At 37.5% G+C, this 18,635-nt stretch overlaps 1 protein-coding gene across 6 annotated transcripts in view; it reads left to right on the top strand.

The window, feature by feature from the left end:
* YAF2 (YY1 associated factor 2) overlaps positions 1–18,635 on the top strand; it is a 69,773-nt gene that overhangs the window by 22,202 nt on the left and 28,936 nt on the right. The window contains exons 4-5 of one of the 6 annotated variants that reach the window (XR_012494008.2): positions 848–919; positions 1,013–1,112. The exons of 2 other annotated variants lie outside the window; for them this stretch is intronic. Coding sequence is in view for 2 of the 4 variants with exons in the window: in XM_074325829.2 (XP_074181930.1) it covers positions 787–919 (133 nt within the window). In the remaining 2 variants the exon portion in view is untranslated. Of the gene's footprint in view, positions 1–786; positions 920–1,012; positions 1,113–18,635 lie in introns of all 6 variants that reach the window. 3 more of the 6 variants (XR_016021444.1, XM_074325829.2, XM_074325828.2) reach the window with 3 other exon arrangements.

Genomic DNA, 18,635 nt, shown 5'->3' with positions numbered 1-18,635 from the left:
TAGCACATTAAAACGAACATTTACTTGATTAATATGTATTGAGTTAAAGGTAATAGGATATCTTCATGTGAGCTTGCAGATAAAGTTCTGTTGGAGAGACCTTTTTTCTTCTGTTAGAAATTGTTTGTTTGTTTATTTGTTTTAATGACAGGTCCATTTTTAGGCAGTTGTTTCAAAAGTATAATAGTTAATCAAAAATATTACTACTTTGTACAAGTATGTAAATTAAAATCAGCATTGTTATCTACCCATGGCCTGGTATACTTTTATATGTTTGTGATTGGTTTGTTTTAGGTGGCAAATTGTTATTTTAAAGACTTATTGAGTGATAAATGGGAATTGTATTGATGCTTTTTATCTGAAGTCTTATAGATTGTTAATCCACTGTAGTGACCGCTACACCAAAATTCAGTGAATGTTAATGACAATGGCTAGTTAAGAAATGACAGATTTTGATCAACTAATTATTCTTGTACTAATAATAAAAACGATGGTGTTGTTTCAGTGAAATGGAATAGTCTGATAGCTTATATCTTTGTATATTAAAATATAGCTGACATTATAGGGGAAATTTAAAAATGAAACAATTCAAATAATTTTTTTTTTTTTTTGCTTATGTTTCTGACAGTGCCAAAGTTTTTGTTGATCTTGTAGTTAGCATATTATTTCTGTATTTACTTTGGTGCATACATATGTAGTTACCTGGTGAATTTACAACCCTTTCCCTGTCATTCTACATGTATTAATAATCTCAAATAAAATTAAATAATCTTCTTATTCTGATAGAGAAGAAAAAGCTGGATCACTTACCAGTAACTGGAGTTCTCCTATTGGGTAATCTCCACAGATCCACATTCTTTGAAGTTATTGTGAATGCCTCGAGGACCAAGGAACCGTTGAAATTTCCAATTTCAGGAAGGTAAGCAAGTGCACTGAAGCATGTCTCTAGCATCTTCCAAATCCCCTCCCCCCAACTTTCTTACATATACGTCTGTACTGCATGCCCCCTCAGTTCCAGTGGATGCCCATCAGGAAGAGTCTCATGCTGGACAGAAGGGCAAGAGAGGTGGATCTGTGAGGGAAAAGACCCAATAGGATAACTCAAGTTACTGGTAAGTGATCTAGTTTTCACAAATTTGAGATTTTTTATTTTCACATTTCTTCTCTTTAGTAGGAGTACATTTAATTACAAGAAAGGAAGTTTTTTTGCAATAGCTTCTTTTTGATGTGGATTATGGAATTTATTGTATGGAAGCTATAAATACCTAGTTCTTAGTGTGTGAATAAATGTGACGTTAGTTTCAGTGTATCATTTACATAATAGTTGTTTATAAAAACCATATGTTTATTTCCTTATGGTAAATAGTGTGATAGTTCTAAAGCAATTTAAAGAAGTTCTATGTTGAATTATTTTGTAAATTCCTTTATTTGTGATGGTGTTTTTATTGAAGTAAATATTTGTACTATAAAATTATGCTTATGCCAAATATAGCCAAATTCTTTTGATATTGTACTGAACAGCACAAATAGTTTCATATTAATTGACTAACACTTTTTACTGACATGGTTTTCATTGTACCTTTTAACTTTATTGAAGATGTATTCGGAAATAATTCAGGGTGTGTTGCAATTATATTTACTACTTCCTTTTTCATAGTGGATGGGCTTATTGATGTGAAGGGTGGCACAGTTGGTTTAGTGTGTGCTCTCCAATTCTAACATTTACATGCCAGCTCAATACATTATCTGTCAATATATTGAGCTGGTGTAATGTATTATCTGGTAATGTATTAAGCTGGTGTGTAAATGTTAGAATTGGAGAGTTCCTTGCTTCTGATTTCTTTCTCACTCATTCTACATAGTTACCAGGTTACCATTTCTAAAAGTTAATCAAAAAGGTTAACCAAAAAGATTGAACAGGGTGCTGTGTTCAATCTTAGTTGCAGGGGGCACTGCCCACCATCCCTTGCGGGACTCGAGGAGTTGAACCGGCAACCTTGTGGTTGAGAGCCCACTGATGCCCTGCTCTAGCTGGTTTATAAAATTTTCATCCATTTGTTGGGTACATTGGCCTCTCTTAATCCAATCCCATCCTACTTATCTAGCCCTAATTTGTTTGATTTGGAACTTCTTTTTTTTCCCCAAGTCAAGTTGTTATTATTTCAGTCTTAGTTGTGGAGGGTGCCATTCAGCTTCAAGTTGTTGTCCTTTCAGTCTTAGTTGTGGAGGGCACAGCTGAGCTCCAGGTCCAGTTGCTGTTGCTAGTTGCAGGGGGCACAGCCCATGATCCCTTGCGGGAGTCGAACTGGCAACCTTGTGGTTGAGAGCCCACTGGCCCATGTGGGAATCGAACCGGCAGCCATCGGAGTTAGGAGCACAGAGCTCCAACCGCCTGAGCCACGGGGCCAGCCCTGGAACTTTTGTTTTGATCTTACCTGAGTACTTGCCATATTTATACTTTGGCTTGGGCTTTTCTGTTTTCTTTCCATTGTACTTTTCTATAAGGTTAAGGTCAAGTCCTACCCTTTGCATAAATCCTTTTATGCTAGCATCTCACTGTTACCTCTGTTTCAATCAGTGGAAACATGAGATTGCTTTGAGGATTTAATTAATTCATGGACTATACTTAGAACAGTGCCTAGCGGCACATAGTAAACCTTCTTATTAGCTATTTGATCGTAGATTTATCTTAAACATTTCTTTGATTATAGATAGAATTCTTATCTGTATGACACAGTTTAGCCTTTAAATATGAACTTTAGGTTATATTGCTATTTCTTTTGATTTAAAACTCTTAGGGTAACTTGTATGGTCTTTGAGAGCAAGGATAAAATTTTACTGTTTTTTATCTTTTTTAGTTCCTAATGTCAGTGACTGAGATTAAATTGTATCCACTGAAAAAATTTGATTTTCATGTAGATTCACAAATATACTTACCATTTTTTTCATGAATAAAACTGGTTCATTTGGCTTATCAATCCTGTTTGTATTGTATGTTTTTCTTTTTTTGGGGGGGTTAAGGGTGGGGGAAGGGAAACAGGACTTTATTGGGGAACAGTGTGTACTTCCAGGCCTTTTTTCCAAGTCAAGTTGTTGTCCTTTCAATCTCAGTTGTGGAGTGTGCTGTTCAGCTTCAAGTTGTTGTTCTTTCAGTCTTAGTTGTGGAGGGCGCAGCTCAGCTCCAGGTCCAGTTGCCGTTGCTAGTTGCAGGGGGCACAGCCCACCATCCCTTGCGGGAGTCTGACCGGCAACCTTGTGGTTGAGAGGATGTGCTCCAACCAACTGAGCCATCTGGGAGCTCAGTGGCAGCTCAGCTCAAGGTGTCATGTTCAACCTTAGTTGCAGGGGGCGGAGCCCACCATCTCTTGCCGGACTCGAAGAGTTGAACCGGCAACCTTGTGGTTGAGAGCCCGCTGGCCCATGTGGGAATCGAACCGGCAGTCTTCGGAGTTAGGAGCACGGAGCTCTAACTGCCTGAGCCACCGGGCTGGCCCGTGTATGTTTTTCTTAAGAACAACTTTTTTTTCCCCCTGTAAAGCTGGTATAGTGAAATTATAATTGTTTAGTACAATATAAACCTCTCTGGCATATTACAAAGCAGTGTATAGTTTTGAGAGAGTTAATTAGATTAGCTTTACTTTAAGACTCTGTGCAGTGTTAGCAAACAAACTGGAAATTCAGGATACTTGATTTTTGAGGTTTGACTATCTTAGAAGATTATTGCTTGATTTTCAGAAATGCTTGGATTTAATATACCTGTCTGATGAAGCAGTAAATGAAATCTATTTTCAAGGTCATTGAGGAAGAAAATGCCATTGACAGATTAAGTATCACTTCTAAATAATCAGCAGAGAACCAATTTAGGTTCAATTAGACAAGCCAAGATAAATAACATTTAGTCAGGTGACTTAAGTAATTTTTTGAGTGTACTTCCGCATATCCATGTAAGAGAATGTTTAATCTCATGGTTTCTTTGGTTTGATAATGGTATAATGAATATATTTAGAATGACCTTATTCTTTAGAGATACGTGCTGAAATATGTAGAAATGAAGTAGTATCACAATGGATTCAGCAATGGGCTCAGAAAAGAAATGGTGGGTATTTGGCTGTGGTGTATACATATATATAGTGGTATATGTATAGAGATACATAAAAAGAAAGGTAAAGCAAATGTGGCAAGTGTTAATTTTGAACCTAGGTGAAGGGTATATAGGTACACATTATACTTTCAACTGTTTTGTGGCTTTGATATTTTTCAAAAAATAATTTGGAAAAAGTATTTTTAAAAGAACTTTACTACGCTTCAGTTTCTCCCATTCTAAATAGGAATAATAGAGCTTGTTCTTTCCATGCCGTGATGCAGGAGGGCACAGTGGAGTAACATTTGGCGGATAGAATAACAGTCAAGAGAACTTTTAAGAAGTTTTCTTCTTTTTTTGACATTAAAGAAGAGTTTTGTAATGGAAAACTTCAAAGAACATTTTACGTAAAAGTATATTAGCTTAAAATACATTTATTTCCTTTTTTTATTCAGAACATAATACATCATAATTGAATAAGGACAACCAAGAAACTAGATATATAATATATACATGTATATATTATATATAAAGTAATTATTGAAATCTTGAAAATGAAAAATATAGCAAGTTATAATTCAATGGGCATAATAGAAAATGAGAAGTGGTTGTTAATTTCAAGATAAAACTGATAACTCAGGACACAGCACAGGGAGATAAAGAGATGAAAAATACTGAAAAAAAGCTAAGCTACCGTAGAGGCAGATTGAAAAGCTCCAAATGAGTGTCTGATTAGAGTTCTAGAATAGAGGACACAGAGAATGATAGAGAAGCAATACTGAAGAAAAAGTGACTAAGAATTTTCAAGAATTAAAAATAAATGGAAATTATGGAATAATCAGAGCCGAGTCACAACAAAAAATTGTATCAAAAATTGAGGGATACAAGAAAAGTGCTTAGAGGTAAATTTATAACCTTAAATACATGTATTAGGTTGAAAAAAATTAATGAACCAAATATTCAATTCAAAACTAAAAAAAGGAGAAAGTAAAACTAAAAAAAGGAAGATAGAGGAAATAAAAATAGAATTTGGCGAGACAGAAAATAATCAACAATAAAAGCAATAGTGATGTTCATTTAAATCAAAGCTGGTTCTTTTCAGTCGATTAAGTTCTGAAAATACTCATCAAGAAACAGATGATAGAGGTTCTGTCAAGATGGTGGAGTCGATAATTGCTTTGTTGCCACCTCTCATGACCACCTCAGAATTACAACTAAACTGTAGAACAACCATCATTGAGAATCACCTGCAGTCGAGCTGAACCGAAGCCCTAAAAGTAAGGACATACAGAAGAAGCCACCTCGAGACTGGTGGGGGGAACAGAGTCGTGAAACTGGCTGATCCTGTACATGCATGTGAGCATTAAAAATCAGGAGGGTTAACTCGGATGCAGGGGTCTCCCCCCATCAGAAGAGCGAGGGGTCCTAGCCCCACACCAGGCTCTTCAGCCCAGTGTCTCAGTTCTGAGGAGAGAAGGCCTCATAACTTCTGGCTGTGAAAACCAGCAGAAACTGGCTGAATAAGACGAGGGTTGCTGCAGTCCAAAGTGCTCCCCTTAAAGGGCCGGCACTCAGAATTCACGCGCTGACAGACTCACTCGCTCTGAGCTCTGTAGCTGGGGCAGCAACTTGATAGGTGCCAGGGACATATAGGGAGGAACTGAGTTGTCTGGAATCAGGGTGAGGGCTGGAGAGGCACCTTCCTCCTGGACAGAGTTGCTGACGGAAGCCATTGTTTCATTGTTGAGCCCTCTCCTTTCCTGGCATTCAGATGCAGGTGGCCGCCATGTCTGAGTCTCCACCAACCTGGATAACACCATTCAATGGTCCTGAATCCCTGAGACCCCACCCCACCCAACTTTTGGGCCCACCCAAGCCACTTCCGGTGGCTTTTCCCTACAAACAACCTGCCTTAGCTCATGCTGCAGACTTTCCTAAAATCTCTCAAAGGTTCACAAAACCCAAACAAGCAGCATCTGGCTTCGGCACATCTTATATCTCTGGCTGAGCATCCCTACGCCCAACATCCGTGACAGCCAGTCTCTGTTCACAGATTGGCCTCTTGAAGCACCTCTAAGCCCAGTGAGGGTGATGGCCATCTGCAGATTGTTTTGTGGCTCATACCAGGTTGCCCCAGGCAGAACATAGGCTGCAGCTAAACCTGGCCTGCAGTGGGATCCCTCCCAGGAGGCTCCAGGGCTGGTACACCTTGTTCCCAGCTTCGGACCAAGCTGGAGCATTATCTGGCTGAATCCAAGGACAGCACACCCGCAGGGCAGACTGGGCAAGCACCAGAGTCCTGCTAAAGCAAACCCTGCTCTGTAGGGTCAGCCCTTGCACCACAGCTCCTCCACTGTAGTCAGGGCCAGTCTTCACAAGCAGTCAGCCCAAGGGTCAATCCCTCCCACTGATGTGGGAGGCTCAACTGTAGTAGGAGGACACACACAACCCATGCAATGGATACACGTTGAGCACCTGCCTCTGGTGATCAGGGAGACTGCACCACTGGGTCCCACAGGGCACCTACTACATGAGGCCACTCTACTAACAATAGGCATAGCAGCCCTACCTTACACATAGTAACAAACACAGGGAGCAGCCAAAATCGGGAGACAAAGAAACGTGTCCCAAATTAAAACAGAACAAAGGTCTAGAAAAAGAACTAAACAAAATGGAGAAAAGCGATATACCAATTGCAGAGTTCAAAACACTGGCTATAAAGATGCTCATTGAACTCAGGAAGAACTTCAACAAAGAGATAGAAACTGAAAAAATGGAAATAGAAAACAAAAAAGAACCAATCAAATAAAGAATACAATAACTGAAATGAAGAATATATTAGAGGGAATCAATAGTAGAAAAGATGAAGCAGAGGATCAAATCAGCAATTTAGAACATAAGGTAGCAGAAAACACCCAAAACGAAGAGCAAAAAGAAAAGAGAATCTAAAAAAATGAGGATAATTTAATGGGCCTCTGGGATAACATCAAGCATTCCAACATTTACATCATAGGGGTACCAGAATGAGAAGCGACAGTAAGGTATTGAAAACTTATTTGAAGAAATAATAATGGAAAACTTTCCTAACTTGGTGAAGGAAATAGGCATACAAGCTCAGGAAGCACAGATAGTCCCAAACAAAATGAGCTCCGAGAGGCCCACACCTAGATACATCATAATTAAAATGACAGAGGTTAAAGGCAAAGAAAGGATGTTAAAAGCAGCAAGAGAAAAGCAGTTAGTTTCCTACAGAGGAGCTCCTATAAGATTGTCAGCTGAGATTTCTCAACTTGTAGGCCAGAAGGAATTGGCAAGAAATATTCAAAGTGATGAAAAGCAAGGACCTACAACCAAGATTACTTTATCCAGCAAAACTATCATTTAGAATTGAAGGACAGATAAAGAGCTTCCCAGTTAAGAAAAAGCTAAAGGAGTTCACCACCAGCAAACCAGTATTACAAGGAATGTTAGATGGATTTCTTCAGGACAAAAAAAATAAAAAAGATACATGAATAATATAATGCAGTAACTACATGTCTATCAATGATTACTTTCAATGTAAATGGATTAAATGCTCCAATCAAAAGACATAGGGTGACTGAATGGATAAGAAAACAAGGCTCCCACATATGCTGCCTACAAGGGACTCACTTCAGATTGAAAGACACACACAGACTGAAAGTAAAGGGATGGAAAAAAGAAATTTCATGAAAATGGAAACAACAAAATAAAGCTGGGGTAGCAATACTTAATGCCAGACAAAATAGACTTTGAAATGAAGGCTGTAACAAGAGACAAGGACCCAGTAATCCCACTTCAGGATATTTATCTGAAGAAACCCAAAATGCTTGTTCAAGGGGTCATGTGCTTTCACATGTTCATTGCAGCATTGTTTACAGTGGCCAAGATGTGAAGTCAGCCTGGGTGTCTGTCAATGGATGAATGGATAAAGAGGAGGTGGTACATATATACAATGGAATATTGTATATAATAATTCCTTTCCTGGACAGGGATGGGAATGGGTTTTTGCCATCTGCAGCTTCCTGGATGGACCTGGAGGCTATTGTGCTGAGTGGAGTATGTCATAGAAAGACAGGTGCAATGTGATTTTGCTTGTATGTGGAATCTAAAGAACAAAATTAACAAAGGAAATAGAAACAAACTCATAGATACAGAGAATGTTCTGATTTTTGCCAGATGGGAAGGGGTTTGGGGGGTGGGTGAAAAAAGGGGAAAGGATTAAGAAGCACAAAGTGGTTGTTACAAAGTCATGGGGACGTAGGGTATAGCATAAGGAATATAGGCAATATTGTAATTACTATGGTGTCATATGGCTTCTAGATTTATTGGGTTGATAGATGGGAGGGAGGTTGGGAGGCAGGGTGAAAAAGGTGAAGGCATTAAGAAGTACAAATTGGTAGTTAGAAAATAGTCATGGGGATGTAAAGTAAAGCATAGGGAATGTAGTCAGTAATATGGCAAAAACTATGTACGGTGCCAGGTGGGTACTAGACGAGTCAGGAGGATCAATTCTTAAACTATGTAAATATCTAACCACTATGCTGTACACCTGAAATCAATATAAAATAATATTGAATGTCAAGTGTAATTGAAAATTTTAAAAAGCTAGGAAAATGGTGAAGGGGAGTAAGAAGTTCAAATTTCCAGATATAAAATAAGTAAGTCATGGGATGTAATGTACAGTATAGGGAATATAGTCAATAATATTGTGATAGCATAGTACAGTGTCAGATGGTTGCTGGACTTATCGTAGTGATCACTTCTTTAGGTGTGTAAATGTTGAATCATTATGATGTACAGCTGAAACTAATATAATATTTGTATGTTAGCAATATTTTAATAAAAATTTAAGAAAACAATACAATTTAAAAATGGAATATAATTACAATTGTAATTTTAAATATCACAGAAATCATATGTATATGAGGTGTGATCAAACAATATGGTGAATGTTTAAATAAAATTACTGTAGTAAAAGACACATTGCCACTAATCCCCCTCAAAATACTCCCCCTTGCTTTGAATGCACTTATCCCATTGTTCTTGCCACTTTTGGAAGCAGTTCTGGAAGTCCTCTTTGGTGAGTGTCTTTAGATGCGCTGTCGTGGTTGCCTCAATGTCCTGAATCATTTTGACTTTGGGAAAGAGCCAGAAGTCGCACGGTGCCAGATCTAGTGAAAAAGGTGGTTGAGGACACACCGTAATTTTTTTATTTGACAGAAATTGCCATACTAGAAGCAATGTGTGACATGATGTGTCATGATGGAGGATGATTTACAGCACACTTTAAAAACACACCGAACAAGTTGAAACTTGTCACACACTGTTACTAAGGTTCAATGCGCCACTTCTTGTGTTGAAGATCCCTGCCTTTCCTTTGGATGGCACTCGGCAGCAGCCTTCACTATATTTTGTGATCACAATGGAAAGGCTCCGTGTCACACATCACTTCTGGTACGGCAATTTCTGTCAAATGAAAACATTGTGGTGTGTCCTCATCCACCTTATTCACCGGATCTGGCACCATGTGACTTCTGGCTCTTCCCCAAAGTCAAAATGACCATGAAAGGTAAACGTTTTGAATTGATTCAGGACATCAAGGCAGCTACGACAGCACAACTAAAGACACTCGTGAAAGAGGACTTCCAGAACTGCTTTCCATATTTTCCAATCACACCTCGTGTGTGTGTGTGTGTGTGTGTGTGTGTGTGTGTGTGTGTGTGTGTTATTTTTTCAGTTAGGTAAAATGGTCTGTTTTCTAGGGGGAAAAAATGTTTCCAAAATTGGCTGAACAAGAATAGAAATCTAAAGCAACTGACAACCATTTAAGAAATTAAAGCTGTAGTAAATTTCCCCAAGAGGTATTTTTTAAAATAGCAACTTTATTAAGCTATAGTTCACAAACCATACTTTTTACCCATTTAAAATGTACAATTCAATAGTTTCTAGTATTTTTAGAGTTGTACTACCATTACCATAGTCAATTTTAGAATATTTTCATCGCTTCAGAAAGAAAGTCTGTACCCATTAGCACCCAATCCCAAGTCTTCCCAAATCCTCCACCTTATGCAATCACCACTCCATTCTCTGTTTTTGTAGATTTGTTTGTTCTAGACATTTCATATAAATGACATCATTCAATATGTGGTTTTTTTGTGATTCACTTCTTTTACGTAGGATAATGTTTTTAAGGCCCAACCATGTTGTAGCATGTATCAGTAAACTTCATTCTTTTTATATCCAAATAAAAATTTCATTCTATGGATAATAGTTAGAGTTTCCAGGTGGGTATTCCCACCCATTCTCAGGAATTTTTTTCGCTTTCCCCTTCTCGAATCCCGAGATAAAAACTGTTTTCTGTTCTCCACGATGAATCGTTGCCACAAAGTGATGGCCAATACTGTCAACCACCTAGGTTCAAGGAGCTGATTTTCCTGATTTCCTGACCAACTTTTCTTGGGATTTGGGAATGGGAAAGTGAAAACAATTCCTGAGAATGGGCAGGAATTCCCACCTGGAAATCCTAATAATAGCACATTTTGTTTATCCATTGTCACTTGATGGATATTTGGATTATTTTCCACATTCACCTATTATGAATACTCCTACTACCAACATTTGTGTATAGGTTTTTGTATGGACATGTTTTTATTTCTCTTGGTTATATACCTAGAAGTGGAATTGCTAGGTCAAATGGTAACTCAATGTTTAACCATTTTGTGAACTGCTAGGCTGTTTTCTAAAGTGGCTCATCATTTTACTTTCCTACCACCAATGTATGAGGGCTCCAGTTTTCCTGTACTCTCATCAACGCTTTCATTATCTGTGTGATTATAGACATCCTCAATGGTGTAAAGGTATCAGAAGGAATAGTTTCAAGTTTGATATTTGTAATCACATAATTTCACATATACTTTTTGGGAACAGATAATCTCAATTTTATAAGACGTGACCTAGATAATAGGAAAAAAAAGGAAAGCTACCCTGCTCATTTATCAGGTAAGTTTAGCCTTGAAACCTAAATTCGAAAGAATATACAAGGGAAAATATATAACATTAAACCTCGTTTATGAACAGAGACATATAGATTTTAGTTAAGAAAAGAACTTAAGGAGATAGTTCAATATTTGAAAATCATGTTAATGTAAGTTATAAAATTTAAGGAAAACAATCTTCCAAGATTTCGTGAAAGTATATGATAAAACTCAATACCCGTTAATTTTTTTTAAAAAAAGTAACCCTCAAACCATGAAGGAAATTGAACTTTTTTCTTCCAGTAAAGGCTGTCTTTCAAACTCTCTTTCAAATAGCAAGCATCATGCTTAATGGTGAATCCTGAGAAACATTCCCATTAAAATCAAGAAAAGAGAAGTATATCTGCACTAATAAGAAACAAAGAAATAAAATCCAGTAGGATTGGAAGGGAAGAAAAATGAGATGAACGTATCTCTAGAATATTAAAAAAAAAAAAAATCAAGAGAACTCAGTGTTTCTGGATACAACATCAACATTCCAATTGGCAACAGCCAGTTAGAAAATAAGAAAAAAAATCTCCTTTACAGCAAATTCTATAAAGTAGCCAAAGTTTTATTGTAGGATATAAAACTAGACATGAAGTTAGACATGAATAAAAGACAGGGTATACTATATTTGTGGGTGGGAAATACAAATATTGCTTAAAAATTACTTTTATGTGATTTATATGTTAGTATCTTGATTTGGATTGGATCACAAAGGGGTATGATACATATTTAAAAATCAAACTGTGTACAGTGTTTGCATACTTTATGTAAATTATACACCAATTAAAAAATAAAAAACTTACGGTATTTAAATTAGTATAGTCTTAATACAGGACAAGACAGATTAATATAACAGGAAAGAGAGTTCAGAAATGGATCCATACGTATTTGAGAAGTTGGTAGTGCTAGAAATGGCAGTTTCTATCAGCAGGGAAAGAGGAAACTGTTGTTGAATTGGTTTTCTATATGGAGGTGGGGAATTAGATCGGTACTTCAGACCATATGCAGAAATAAATTCCAGTTGAATTAAACACTCAACATGTAAAACTTTTTAAAAAAGAGGAAAATATCGAATATATGTTTTTAGGATATGTAAGGACTTCTTTAACAAGTCAAGTAAAGAAGAATGAACCAGCAAGGATAAAGGATTTGAGTGACTCAAAAAGAAAAACTTAGGTTTAATAAATATATCATAAACCAAACTAAAAGATAAGTGGCAAAACTGGGAGATATATGCAGTGTCTGTATATCCAGTGGATTTGTGTCCAGAATATATAAATATCAAAAGAATAAGACCTATAATACATATACAAGTAAAATGAACAGTGGACATTAAGGCAATTCACAGAAGAGGAAATTGGAAATTGGAATGGCTAATGAACTAAGAAGATGCTTAGTCTCATTTGCAGGGAAGTGCAGTAAAAAACTTAAAAACTTAGGAGCCATCAATTTTCACTCATTTGATTGCAAAGCTCAGGATTAGATGTTACAGTTGAAAATTGATGGCTCCTAAATTTTTAACTGCAATTACTATTCAAGATAATAATCTAGGGAAATTTACACATCTGCCCAGTGAGCTTTGTGTAGGTATATTTGTTTGAAAAACAATATAAACACCTATCAGTAGGAGGCAGGGATAAATAAGATGCAAAATAGTTCTATAATGGAGAATTACCTAGATCTATGTTTAGATTATTATCATTGGTGATTTTTTTTATTTTAAGAAACAAATTGTCTTGTTTGTCCAGGGATTGTGCTAACCATTTTATAAACATGAACTATTTTAGTGCTACTAAGAACTCAGAAATAAGCACGATCATTATCTCCATTTTACATATGGGAATACTGAAACATAGAGGGGTTAACCTACTCACTCTCTTAAGTAGTAAATAGCAGAGCTGGAATTCAAAGCTAGGATTTGAACCTCGGCTGCCTGGTCTGGAGTCCACTGTGCCATGCTGCTTTTTTTGTATATAAATATGGAGAGGCCTCATACATGTAAGGAAAAATTTGTTGCCAAATGATGTGTGCAATGGGATCTCATTTGCACCAAATTCATGGTGCTGGTTACCTCTGGATGGGGTTGGGAGGTGAGGGAGATCTAGTGATAGTGGTGGAAGGAAACTAGCTTTATGGAACTGCATGTTTTTCCTTAAAGACTATGGCGTCACAGTTTTATGGTGTTTTTTTTTTAAAGCACCTACATTTAACGTATGTATATGTTTATTTTTTGCAAAAAGAAACACCAGAAGTTGACCTTTATTTTAATCTTCATTTATTCTTTTTTTAAATAATCCATTTACTTCTTTTTTTAAAGGTTACCAATCATTTTTTAAATTCTATTTATTTATTTATTTATTTATTTATTTTTTGAGATTTTATTGGGGAAGGGGAACAGGACTTTATTGGGGAACAGTGTGTACTTCCAGGACTTTTTTTTCCAAGTCAAGTTGTTGTCCTTTAAATCTTAGTTGCGGAGGGTGCCATTCAGCTTCAAGTTGTCCTTTCAGTCTTAGTTGTGGAGGGTGCAGCTCAGCTCCAGGTCCAGTTGCCATTGCTAGTTGCAGGGGGCACAGCCCACCATCCCTTGCAGGAGTCGAACCAGCAACATTTTGGTTGAGAGGATGTGCTCCAACCAACTGAGCCATCCGGGAGCTCAGCGGCAGCTCAGCTCAAGGTGCCATGTTCAATGTTTAGTTGCAGAGGGCGCTGCCCACCATCCCTTGCGGGATTCAAGGAATGGAACTGGCAACCTTGTGGTTGAGAGGATGTGCTCCAACCAACTGAGCCATCAGGGAGGCAGCTCAGCTCAAGGTGCTGTGTTCAATCTTAGTTGCAGGGGGCGGAGCCCACCATCTCTTGCGGGACTCGAGGAGTTGAACCGGCAACCTTGTGGTTGAGAGCCCACTGGCCCATGTGGGAATCGAACCGGCAGCCTTCGGAGTTAGGAGCATGGAGCTCTAACCGCCTGAGCCACCGGGCTGGCCTTCATTTATTCTTGATGCTGGTTTATAGTAGAAAAAGAAAGCAGTAGCCCTAACACAATGACTGTAATTAATTTATTTTAATTAAAATTTTTGTGTGTGACACTGGTTAGTAATGTTACATAGGTTTCAAGTGTGTAATTCTGTAACACATCATCTGTATATCACATTGTCTAGCTCTGAGATAGTGAGCAGCAGGTGAGTGCCAGACATTTGAGTTAGATGCTAGGGATAGGGAGGTGAATAGGTTTCATCCTCTGTCTTTAAGGAGTTTAGAGTTGTAGAGGGAAGAAAACAAGAAAAAATAATTTTAATTTAAAAGTATGTTAGTGAAGATTTCTTCTTCCCTGTTTCTCCATTCCCGCCCCCTTTTTTCCAAAGACAAATAGAAGGGGGAAGTGTCTAGATTTTGGGCATGGGAAACAGGCGATGAAATAGCGATGGTGACCTTCTTATTCTTTTACAAAACTACCAGAGAATAAACCTGTAATGTTCAGAGGTTGTAGCTTGTTCTCCGTTGTATCTCCAAAACTTAAATTTAGTATAATGCCTTGTACTTAGTATTAGCAGACTTCTGTAAGTTTGAATGAATAACTGATGATACTTCACTCTCAAATTACGTAGCACCTGAACCCAAAGTTTTCCTTAAGCTATCTGTGATGTCTTCTGTTAGTTCCATTTCTACCACTAGTTACCAAAGTCTAACGTAATTTGACAGAGAACACTATTAAAGCCTTGAATTGTTTTGTGCTAAAGAACTCTGACTTGAGAAATATTTGCATCTGTAGAAAATTTTGGGTCTCTAAATCCAATTTTATTTTCATTGTGCTGAATCCAATACAATTTTTAAAACTAGCAGTCTTCTAATATTGGGATGGTACAATTGTTTTTCTGAGTTACTGAGTCAGCACTTTGAGTCAGTGCTGTCTTGTAAAGTGTTTATATTCTTCTGCATCTTATTTGTGCAATTCTTAATTTCCTAAAACCACATTCTCTTGAAGTTTCCAGGTGGACCATGGACTGTTTCCAGACTGTATAAATGTTTATTATATGAGAATTTCAGTATCTTTTAAAAATTTGTCATGGTACTTCATAAAAAGTAGTTGCTATTATTTTCTTTCACCGTAGTGAAAGAGGTATGTTTCCCTTGGTAGCAAATTAGAGTCAGTGTTGGGTGAGATCTTTCCCAAAAAGGTGAATTTGAATGTCTGAGAATGGCTAAACTTGAATAAATCAGAGTGAATGGTGTTTATCTTACTTTGTAAGTTTAACACTTAGATTGCAATTGAGAAAATCCTATAAAAGCATATTATTATGCTGGATGGATTATAGTTAAACTGTTGGTCAAATCCTGTTCCGCGTGTACGCAGTCCTTCCCTTCTTACTGTGTAACCCTTTTGCCAGAGATAACATGAAGAGACCCTGGTTACCATTTGGTGGAACAATCCTGCTGGCTCAAGCCTCTGCCCAGAAATTTGATTCAGTCTCTTTTCTGGACAGTCTGGTCAGCTGTCATTGTGCTTCACATTAAAGTCTTTTTCTTCAGGTTGTACCCAAGAGGAATTTAATACTAAAGAAACAAACTAGATTAAATTCAATGAAAATGTTTAAATAGTCAATTTACTTAAGGTTTCACATTAAACCTGACTAAAATATAAGAGTGCTGTCCAATAGAAATAAATCGCAGGCCACGAAATAGAATTATATATGTAATTTTACAATTTCTTGTGGCCAAATTAAAAAAGTAAAATGTAACAGGTGAAATTACTTTTAATACTATATTTTATTTAATTCAATATATCTAAAATATCACCCTTTCAATTATTAGTGAGATATTTTACACTCTTTCATTCAAAATCTTCAAAATCTGGGGTTGTGTTTTATACTTAGAGTAAATCCAATTTGGACAGCACATTGCAAGTTCTCATATCGACGTGTGGCTTCTGCATTGTACAGTGCAGACTTAGAGCGTCTGAAAGAGCATTTGGTTTTATATAATTCTCCTGTTATCTTCTCATTAAAGGTGCTTTGAGTATCTTTTTTCTTTTATTGCTTCACCTGTTTGTGAATGCGCAGCTTTAGTATTGATCATTGGTAACCCGGAGCCCTGCTATTCATTCCTAAATTTGACAGAACATTTAGGTCTTTCTGTAGTGTTCCCTTGTACCTAGGTCTACTGAATTTTTTAAGATAAAGTGTAATAGGCTTATAGTTCCTATAAACTTCTAATCAGCATTGGCTCCTGCTTTTTATCAGAATGTGAGACTCAGACCTTTTGCGTGGGCTACTGTAGGTAGGATTATACGTTGTCATTGTCATCTCCCTCCCTCCAGCAGGGTAACAGACCTTTCCTTTCCTGGCTTAAAGTGATTGCTCTGAACCAGAAGGATTCCTTATATGATGACTTCTTTTTAGTAAGATGAGGTCCTTACTTTATGGGGTTTGGGTGTCCATTCTTTAGGATACTAATTGCTTAGAGATTTTCAAGTTAACTGATTTTTCTCTAGTTTTTCCCTAGTAGCTACTATTTGAGAATGAATATACTGCAAAATAAAGCCATATCTAAGGTACAACACACATGGCTTGACATTTTGATAGCCTGTTGATTTCACCTTTCATAGATGAGGGATAATTAAGATTATTTTCAGTAAGTGAATTTATAACCTCTAATACTGGTTGTCCATGTGTCCCAATAACAGCAGAATCTTCTGTGGTTTATATCAAACATTGCCAGGCTTTGCTCTATGAGATTACTTGTACTCTGAATAAATCCTAAAATTCTGGGCTTTTTTGGGCTCCCTGTTTATTTTTTTCTTTGTTTTTTTGTCTTAATTATTAATTATTATTTAACTTCATACCTGTTTTGAGTTTCTAGTCTTTCTCAATCTACCTATTTGTTACTCCATCTCCATTCTAGCAGAATGTCAATCCCATTCTGTTTCCTTCCTAACCCTACTATCCAGGCATACCCATTCTTTTTGGTGAGTGTTGCCCAGCACACTTAGTCCAGCATTTGACTGTTAACTGATCCTTGATGTTTAGGTAGCAGTTTTAGTCTTAGAATAGGGCATAGAATTAGCATTGGAGGTCCTTGCCTGCTGTTCAAGTGAAGCAAAAAATATTCTTATTCTCCCATCTCCTGTGATCGTTCATCCTATTTAATTTCATTGCCCCCAGCCAGGTGAAAGCTGATAGTTGCTAATTGTGGTCACTGGTGCGTTGGCCACATATCTGAGTTAGAGGCACTTACAGCCAAAGAAGGAACCCTGGGCAGCATGTCGTAGCAGTTGTGAACAAAACTGAAAACGGGGAGAAGAGTGGGCTAGGGCTGGGGCGAAAGAGCACTGGATTTAGTTTTCTTTTTTATTGTCTACACTCCAGTTTGTCCTGACTACTGCCATGACACACTGGTTTTCAAAAAATTCCAGTTTTAACTTCATCTCTAAATATTTACTGAAACCAATGAAGGGTCAGGTACTTTCTCAGCAGTGAGCAGGACAGACAGACACTGCCTTCCCAAGTGGCGGTTACTGTCATCCCACTTTAACTGTCCAGGGACTCTGCTACCCTCAGGTCCAAGTCAGGCTTCAGCCCTGCCTCTGAGGTTCTGCAGTGGACGGGAAACAGATGACGCTGGTTTGACTCAGTCTTGTTTTGTTTAGTTCCCTCAATGTTGGTCTGTTCCATCTGTCAAGGAAATTGAATTGCCATTATTAAAAATTCAGGGTATTTCTCTTGAAATTGCAAGTTTCCAGCTTCTTTTTAAACATTGGAAGATCTCGCAACACTAAGCCACATTGTCCATTGCAACAATTTGCCCCATTTAGAGGGGACTTTGGCTCTCCAAAGTTCTCATCATTCCTAGTCTCCTGGGTTTTCTTATATCCGGTCCTCTTCACTCATTTTTATTACTTGTCTGGTCTCTGTAGATAACTAAGCTTGTAACCCCTATTCTAGATAACCTGGTCCCCCACTACTCGAAACTTTTCTTTGATATGAGCCTTTTTTGCTTTGATGGATGGACAAGAGGACATCCTTAGGTAAAGTCTATACTCCTTAACATAGCTTACAAATCCTTTTGCAGTCTTGTTCCAGTTTATTTCTTTAGCCTTAGCTCTTGCCATTCACCCCAATAATGTTAACCCCAGTCATAACCACCATCCACCCACCAGTATTGTGTTCCACTATTTCTGGCTTTTGCACGTACTCTAATCTTTGGATGCTATTTTGCCTTTCCTCCCATTCTCTGTCCCCACCACTTCCAGCCCCCTCCACCCCAGGTTTAATTTTTAATTCCTGTTAATGTCTTAGTTTAGATGTCACATCCTTCAGAAAGCCTTCCCTGCTTCCATAGGATCTGCCTGTGTATTTGCATAGCTGCCTAAATTTAACCTAGCCTTAACATTTATTAAAACCTTTTGATAGTTTGCTCTCTTTACCATTCAGTGGACTTTTTCAGGGCATCTTCTTCACCTTTGATTCCCAAGGCCTGTCATAAAATAGGTGTATAGTAAATATTTCTTAAAT

The sequence above is a fragment of the Rhinolophus sinicus genome, chromosome 1 (genome assembly GCF_057876585.1).
Source record: "Rhinolophus sinicus isolate RSI-liver-muscle chromosome 1, RSI-T2T, whole genome shotgun sequence".
NCBI lineage: Eukaryota > Metazoa > Chordata > Mammalia > Chiroptera > Rhinolophidae > Rhinolophus > Rhinolophus sinicus.
This window is presented reverse-complemented; position numbering and strand designations above follow the sequence as displayed.